General features: G+C 59.9%; 1 protein-coding gene across 1 annotated transcript in view; it reads right to left on the reverse strand.

Annotated features, from left to right (window-relative positions):
* Positions 1–8,884, reverse strand: part of LMF1 (lipase maturation factor 1) — an 81,996-nt gene that overhangs the window by 8,299 nt on the left and 64,813 nt on the right. The window contains exon 6 of the mRNA XM_004373371.1: positions 3,011–3,178. Coding sequence (XP_004373428.1) covers positions 3,011–3,178 — 168 coding nt within the window. The remainder of the gene's footprint in view (positions 1–3,010; positions 3,179–8,884) is intronic.

The following is an 8,884-nucleotide window of genomic DNA, read 5'->3' on the forward strand; positions in this document are numbered from 1 at the left end:
TTTAAAGTCTCATCCTGGTTCTGCTCCACGCGGCATGTTTAAAGTCTCATGCTGGTTCTGCTCCATGCGGCATCTTTAAAGTCTCATGCTGGTTCTGTTCCACGTGGCATCTTTAAAGTCTCATCCTGGTTCTGCTCCACATGGCATGTTTAAAGTCTCATCCTGGTTCTGCTCCACGCGGCATGTTTAAAGTCTCATGCTGGTTCTGCTCCATGCAGCATCTTTAAAGTCTCATCCTAAGCTTGTTGTGGCCCCTGGACAGATTTACCATTCATTTCTCCCCCTTCCACAAACCACAGGTTTAAAATATGTGTGTATGTACTTAGCAGCTGAAACCTTTCTTCAAACAAGTCTGTACACAGAAGCTGTGAATAGACATACAGGAAGCGAGACTCTGTGGTCTTCGGGGGCTGCTGGGGCAAAGCACCACACACCGGGGGGCTGAAACATTAGGCATTTACTGTCTCGCAGTTCCAGAAGCCAGAAATCCGGGTCCACAGGACGCTTCCTCCAAAGGCTTTGGGGAGGATCCTTCTTGCCTCTCCCAGCTGCTGGTGGCCTCAGGTGTTCCTGGGCTTATGGCGCCATGGCTCCAGGCTCTGCCTCATCTTCCTGTGGTCTCTCGTAAAGACCCCATCATTAGGGCCACCCCACTTCAGTGTGACTCAGGTTAGCTGACAGCATCTCAAAGGCCCCATTTCCAAGCAAGGGTTCACACATACCGGGGTCCGGGGCTTCAGCAAGTCTTGTTTGGGGACATGGTTCAGCCCATAACAGGCTCTCTGGTTGGAGACCCAGGGTCCAGCACCATCACCCTCCTGGGGAGCCTCTGACAATGCCAGCCCCACCCCAGAGTTTGAGTTAACTTGGGAGAGGGGCCCTGCATTAGCATATTTTTCAAAGAGCCCCTTGGGCGATTCTCCTTGAGCTGGGGTGGAGGCCACTGCCCCTAGAATCGAGAACCGGGGCTCAGCAGAGCACCATTCGGGGAAAAATTCTCCCTCTAGTGAAGCTGCAGGAGCCCCACCCTCGAGTCTCCCCCACGCGCATCCTGCTCCGGCTGATCTTCTCCTAACGAGAGAAGTGGAGTCGGTGGGGGGCGCGGCCTGTGCTCCGGGGGCCTCGTCCTCCTGGTTCCTTCTCAGCATCACTGAGCACATCCTCAGAGGACGCTGACTGACCGGGCTCCATTTGTGGTTGTGCTGCGCGGGCCTGGGGTGAGTCCTCCCAGCCAGGCCGAGGGGAGGTCCCCAGAGACGGCAGAGGAAGATGAACTCAGCTGGCGGAACCTCGGGGCCCGGGAGACCCGCGGCAGATGTTTGGGGCCGATGTAATACGACCCTGAAGAGGAAGGGGATGGTCGAGAGTCTCCTGCTGGGCCAGCCGAGGACACACACGTGCTAGTGGCAGTGTTCCGGGACCACCCACCCAGGCTGGGTGTGCACGCAATGGGGGCTGGCGGGTTCTGTGCTCCTGCCTTTTCCTGCAGCCTCGAAACAGCGCAGCTGCCAGGGGAGTGACCAATGTCCTAGGTCTCTGTCGCTGTTGCTGCTGTCGAGTGGGCCAGACTCACGGCAACCCCATGGCAGTGGAACGAAGCGCTGCCGGCTTCAGCCACATGGAGGAAGCTGTGATGGCAACCTCCTCTCGGCCTGTCCCTCTGGCTGGCAGCCTTGCTTTGGGGGTGGGGGGGCGTTGAGGCCAGGATGACAGGCCTCCGGTCACTCCCATATGGACCCCTCCTAACAGACTGAGACCCCACGGCTAGAACACCAGCATAGCCCTGAGACTGAGTGTCGGGTGAGCTGGCATGCTTGTAGCCTTGGCCGCTCCAAGGGGTGAGCCCAGAAACGCAGAACCGGGACAGGGGACGGTGCTCCACCGTGCACCCATCCTAGACGCCCCGTCTTAGTTACCTAGTGCTGCTATACCAGGAATACATCAACGGGTGACTTCAACAAACAGACGTGCATTTTCTCAGTTAGGAGGCTAGAAGTCTGAATTCAGGGCGCTGGCTCTAGGGGAAGGCCTCCTCTCTCTGTGGGCTCTGGAGGAAGGTCCTCGTCTCTTCTGAGCTTCTGCTCCTGGGCCAACTTCATGTGGTGGCATCTGTCTTCCCCCTCTCTGCTTGCTTAATCTCTTTTATATCTTGATAGAGATTGACTGAAAATACACCCTACGCTAATTCTGTCTTACTAACAACAAAGACAACCCATTTCCAAATGGGATTAAAATCACAGGCAGAGAGGTTAGGACTTACAACACATATTTGTTGGGGACACAATTCAATCCATAACACCCCCTGAGGGAGCTCCCTTGGAAACTGACAATCGGATCCTAGAATCCACAGGGAAAAGCAAAGGCCGAGGCAGTCAAGAACCCCTTAAGACACGTGCTGGAGCCACGAGGGGACCACCCTGTGTCACACCACATGGAACAGCGATTCCACTAGAGCAGCATCTACCTGGGAGAAGCCTCCAGAACCCTGTGGGGAACTTTGGGATGTGATCCTCACAGCCTGGGGGGGATTTCCAAAGTCAGATCGTCTGCACCAGGCTGCGGCGAGTCTACCTGCCGGCAGGGCCCCTTCCACACGGTGGGGACAGCGCAGGGCCTGAGACACACAGGGACAGCATGAGGACAGTGTGGGGACAGTGTGGGACAGTGTGGGGACAGTAAAGGACAGTGAGGGGACAGCGTAGGGACAGCATTGAGACAGTGAGGGGACAGTGTGAGGACAGTGAAGGACAGCATGGGGACAGTGTGGGGACAGTAAAGGACAGTGAGGGGACAGCGTAGGGACAGCATTGAGACCATGAGAGGACAGTGTGAGGACAGTGAAGGACAGCACGGGGACAGTGTGGGGACAGAGGACAGTGTCTGGCCAGTGTGAGGACAGCGAGGGAAAAGTGAGGGGACAGTATGGGGACAGCATGGACAGCACGGGGACAGTGAAGGGACAGCGTGGGGACAGTAAGGTTACAGCACGGGGACAGCTGGGTGGGCTCACCTGGAAGAGCACCTGCAGGATGCCGTGCAGGATGCACATGCGCCGTCCCAGGAGGAGGAAGAAGGGCACCAGGAGCTCAACGATGTGGTTGCCGAGCGTCTCGGCGCGGTGGATCCACCACGGGGAGCGGTGCAGGTAGTAGGCCGCGGGGTTGGGCACGGGCTGGGTCTGCGGGAGAGGGGCCGTGAGCTGGGGGTCTGCTCCCCCGGCCCTGTGATCACACTCGGGGTGAGGGGCAGGCCTAGGGGTGCAGGAGCTTTGCGGGGGCAGTGTGTGAGGCAGAGTCAAGTAAACCTGCACCGCTGAAAGGCAAAAGCACACTGTCTGAACGAGACACACATCTGTTTCTAAGTCGGGAACAAGTGTGGAGACGGGCGGTGTGGCCGGGCTGTGTCCATCCAGTCGGACGGGGATGGAACCCATCAGACGCCTCTGCTAGGGCACTTCTTTCCCCCTCCACCCTCTGACCCGGCCGGAGGGGCAGCCCAGGGCTGAGCGTGGGGTGGCGAGGCCAGGGGGCAGTGAGGCCTGGACACCACGTGGTGCGGATGCCTCTGCTCGGTGGGCACAGTGATGGGGGCTACCCAGCACTTCCCCTCGTCCTTCCTGGACTCACGAGCTTCGTGAGAAGGGAGAGGACGACTTCTCTGCCTGGTGTTCAGGCTTCCTGAAGAGGGAGGTGTTGCCTGGCCCAGCTCTCGAAGGGAGGGGTGCCCTGGACCCCACACAGGGTGGGTGCAGGTGTGGCCTCAGGGTGGAGGGAGGGGTGGGGAAGGAGTGGACGCAGGTCCGGGTAGAGCAGCTTGTGGGCAGCTCTGTGGGCCCTTCCAGGCTGCCCGGCCTGCACTGACCCCCTACTCCCAGGCACTTGGCGAGCCCCCCGGGAACCCCGCTGGGGGCTTGGGGAACTGGTGGTGCCCAACCCTGTGGCTTCGAGAGGACAGCGTGGGTAACGACCAGGCAGGTGGGCAGTGTCGCCAGCTCCTGCGGCTCTGAGTCCAGCAGCAGCCTGCCGCCCAGGCCCTGCAAGGACCCCAGCCATCTCTGTCCTCCCTGTGTCCCTGAGGTGTCAGCTCCCAGCCTCCACGCTGAGGGGGGGCATGGCTCCAAGGCTCCTGCCCTTCACAGCCATGCCCCCAAGACCCAAGCTCGGGGACCCCAGGTGAAGGGAGACGGCTGTGGTGAGCACAGTTGTGGGCCATATGTGCACATCGAGCTGGACCCTCTGAAAAAGCCATTCGGAGGGGGTGTGAGGGGGCCTTCATGCCGCAGTTACGAGCTGGTGACAGGACGGCACTCGGCGATCCTGAGCAGGACGCTGCCCAAGGACAGAGCAGAGGAAACGCCTCTCCCCGGGACACCTGAGAATGGGTGGGGGGAGCAGGCCCGTAGGAGATCCTGGTGATCTGGCCCCGGACCACCTGGCTACAACACAGTCACAACCATGACCCTTGGGGACCATGGTGCCTGTCGGCACTGAGTTGGAATCTACTCGACAGTAACGGCTTTGGTTTTGCTATTTTCGGTCGGCCAGGCCAGCCGTTCGCAGGAGTGCCCCCCGCCCCGCCCCGACCGGTGTGCCAGCTGTTAACAGCAGCTGGTCAAGGCCGCTCTTCTGGAAAAGCATCCTGTTCCCACCGTGGCAACGCCGATGTCTGTGGCTTCCCGAGGCATAACCCCAGGTGGGCGGCCCCCAATACTTGTCTGATCTCTATAAAAGTAAGAAAAATAAGCAGTGTCTGCCAGAGCCCGTGGCCAGGGGCCAGCCCTTAATGACGCTGCTGTGGGGAGGGTCCAGAGGCGTGGGGAAGGGGGCCAGCGGGGACAGCGGCGAGGCCCTCTCGAGGGTTTTTCAGCAGAAACAAACAAGTGGGTGAGGGTTCAATCGGTCCCACGGCCTGTCGTATAAAACCTGACACGGGCCCGGGCGGTGGCTGTGCTCTCAGCCTTGGGCCACTCCCGCAAGCTGGATGCGTCCCTGCCCAGAGGGGCCCAGAGAGCAGACGCGGGGCTCCGTGGCCGACTTGCTCTGGACACAAGGTTGGGTGGCAGGGGAGGACACACTCTTGGTTACCGGCCAAGTCCCGTTCTTTTTCTTTAATTGTCCAGGCGCTCTGGATCGAGGTGGGTCCCCATGCCATGGTGCTGATGGAAGGGATCCCCTGAGGCGCTATGCGTGATTCATACTGAGAGGAGGTGGAGCAGCGCTCATTGCTCATCGCTCATTGGGGGGCCTTGGGCCTGGGGCCACACCAACGTGACGCGGGGGGCGGGGGGGGGATGGGCCCTATACCTGGCCACTCCCTTGCCCACAAACAGGCACCCACAGAGGGCGAGGGTCCCCGTCCAGTTGGGGCAGCGACTGGCCGACGGGGAAAGCAGGCCTCAGCCACTCGGGGGGACTTGAAGGACCAGCTAGGGAGTCGGTGGGTGTTTTTATCGGAGAGGGGGAAGTGGGCATGAAAGGTTTTTGAATAGGGAAGGCCATCACCCAAAGTTAACAAGTGAGACAGTTACTTCAAACTGATCTTATGTCCAGCGTCCCTGTGGTCGGTAGCTCACACAAACGGGTGTCAGGGAAGAAAAGCAAACTGAAATCAAAGACTTGACCCCATGACCCCCTCAGGGGTTCGACCCCATGACCCCCTCAGGGGACCGAAGGGTGGCATGCGGCTCGGGCAGCCCCCTGGGCCACAGGCTCCCCGTCCTGCTGGCAGGGGAGGGGCGGTGTTGCCCTGGAGCCAGGCCCACACCGGATGTCACTGCACCACACAAAACGCGCCGTTGGAAGGATGAGCCTCGGGGGTGCAAATGGTGAACATTCCGGCTGCTCTCAGAAAGGCTGGTGGTTCGAGTCCACCCAGAGGAGCCTCAGAAGAAAGGCCTGGGGATCTACTTCTGAAAACTCAGCCACCGAAAACCCTGTGGAGCACAGTTCTCCTCTGATACACATGCAGTTGCCGTGACTCGGCGTCGATTTGACAGTAACTGGCTTGGTTATTCTTTTGGTTTATGATGCTAGCCATCTCCTGAAACGTTTGGGTTCCGGAAGGTTGTACTTTAGGGGCCTGCGCCTCGGCTTAAGGCAGCTCCTGGATGAGCACAGACACTTGCCCCAAGGCTGGAGGGCGTCTGGCGCTGCTTCTGCAGATTTATGACCTGCCGGGGGCCGCGTGTGGGCGGGGGGCCTGCTCAGCAAGTAGGCGCCCCCTCCCCTGGCGGCTGCCCTCCCCCTGCAAACCAGGGATAAGGTTTTATTTCCTTCGCTCTAAAGCTGGAGGGAAACCCCTGACCGGGACGTGGCGGCTGCAGCCGGCAGCCTGTAGAGCTGGGAGGCGGGCTGCACGCCACAGCGGCTCTGCAGGTTCTCAGTGGTGCTGACACGCACGCCGCTCATTTGGAGGAGGAGGATGATGATGATGATGATGTGCCGGGGAGGGGCTGGGGCGCGGAGGGGCCCGGCCAGCCCAAGACCTCAGGTAACTATACAAACAGAGACAACGTTGAATAAGAACACAAGCAAGCGAGGAGAGTGGCCGCGTGAGGCCAGCAGCAGCAGACCGGGGAAGCCACTTCCTCCCGTTGGCGCGCCCGCGTTCCCACCTGCCCCATCGCCGTCGACAAGGAGTTGGAGAAAAATGCTTCTTCCACGACCTTCTGTTTTAGAGCTGGCGTTTTCACGAGCAAGGAGCACACCTAGCTGTCATCTGAGGACTGATTTTCTGAAAACCCTCATACACCCCGTCTCAACTGGAAACCATAGGATGGGTCACCCGCTCTCCCGCTGTCGGGGGACTCTTACCCCGGCCCACACATGGGTGCTATCCGGAGCAGCCCCCTAGGCCCAGGCAGTGAGGACGTTCACGTGTGAAGGCAGCTTGATGAGGACCAGCGTGGGGACACATGTCTCTGAGAATGCCACGCTTCGGAGCCCCGGAACTGGCCCCGGGGTGGGGACTTCACCCTCTGCTCGTCCCTCTGTGCACTGGTGCCATCGGTGTGTGCTCCATCCTAAGGGCCGGGCCCTGACGGGAAGATGCAGAGACAGACTCTAACCGGGGAGGGGAGATGGCTGGATTTAACGAGTGAGAGTCTTGGGTTAGAAAACAAACACAAGACCCAGCAAGTGTCCCAGGAACAATCAGCGAGTCCCGTGGGGGTCACTGGCCTTGGAGATTTGAAGCCCAGAGTGGTGAACACCACGGGGTTGGGATCGTGCACCGAGAGGGCTCCCCCTCGTCAGGGGCTGGAAACTTGTGGGATGGCAGCTCCCCTCCCTCCACAAGGCCGAGGCCCCCGCCTTCGTGGCGCCAACCTGGTGGGTGTGTGCCCTTTTACAGTGGCCGCCCACTTGCTACCCAGGTGACTGCATCTAGCAAGCAGGTCTCTGGGTCTAGAGAAGAAAAAGGACGAGTTACAGAGAAGGAGGTGAATAACCACTCACAGAGGAAGGGGGAAAACCAAAACACCGCGCAGAGACAGCAACGTCGGCAGCATCTACGGCAGAAGGTTCCTATAGGTGGCCGCTATCAGCTCCGGCCCTCCCCACCACACCCTCCCTGGCCCGTCACCGGGAGGCATCTGGTCCTCTCCCCGGGAGTCTGAGCTGGCCTGTGGCTGTTTGGCAGAATGCACAGTCCTTAAAACGACGGGCAGATGTGGGCCCTCCCTGCGTGAAAAAGTCCCTCTGTAAGAATACTGAATGTACTGGGGACTGCCCAAGAACAAACAAACCAGTCTCAGAAGAAACACAACCAGGATGCTCCCTACAAGCAAGGATGGCGAGACTCGGGCTCGCTTACTTTGGACATGTCATCAGGAAAGACCAATCACCAGAAAAGGACATCATGGCTGAGGGTCAGTGAAAATGAGGGCAACGCTCAAGGAGATAGATGGACACAGTGGCTGCAACAACGGGTTCAAACATACCCGTGATGGCGAGGATGGCACAGGACGAGGCAGCGTTTCGTTCTGTCGGACGTAAGGTTGCCATGGGTCAGAGCCGACTGGACGGCAGCTGACTAACCTGAGTCTGTGAGCTGTACACATCCAAACCAGCCTGCGGTCGGCCAGCCAGCCCAGTCACGTCCTCTGTCGCCGCGAGGTTCCCCCGGCCGGCACCCCTCCCCAGCCCCAGCCCCCAGTGTGCACATAAAACATTCTCTTTTTACAAGATTAAGAAAACTTCTGTGGACAAAGCAGACAAGCCTGAACCCCAGCCTACTTGAGGCTGTTCAGTCACAGCGTCTATAGAATGACCATTCACAGCTTTCCCAGACAAGTCAACCCCGATACAAACCGCCAAGATTAGCGGGCCACGTGTCCAAGGGCGCCTGGTGACCCTCAGCCAATCACGCTCAGAACAGCCGGGTGTGTGCGCCCTGTGGTTGTAATTAAGAGTGGCATCTACCGGCCCAGGACACAACAGGAACTCTCCCCTGGGCTGAGGAACATTCTGGAATGCAGGAAGGAAGAGGGCTTCGGTTGTGTTCCCCCAGAACGAGTCGGCACGTGCCAGGGTGCGCACCCCCGCAGTCTGCACTCTGCGCCTCTGGGCCTCATTTCTGGTGTAAGCGGCGCCCCATCAAGCTGGACCAGTGCCGGGCTTGCGCCGAGTCAGAGGCGGGCGGCCGTGTGTTCAGGCGTCAGCTACTGAGCTCTTTGCCCACAGTGCCAGGACGTGGCGGCGTTGAGTGACCCAGTCTCCTGGGACAGCGTGCGGCGCTGCAACAGCGCGGCTCTACTGACGACCCAGCTGCCCCTGAGCCACCCTCCGGCCTCCGCAGCCAGGCGAGGAGGTCCGCCCGTCCGCAGCCAGGCGAGGAGGTCCGCCCGTCCGCAGCCAGGCGAGGAGGTCCGCCCGTCCGCAGCCAG

Source organism: Trichechus manatus, unplaced genomic scaffold, assembly GCF_000243295.1.
Source record: "Trichechus manatus latirostris isolate Lorelei unplaced genomic scaffold, TriManLat1.0 scaffold00024, whole genome shotgun sequence".
Taxonomy (NCBI): Eukaryota; Metazoa; Chordata; class Mammalia; order Sirenia; family Trichechidae; genus Trichechus; species Trichechus manatus.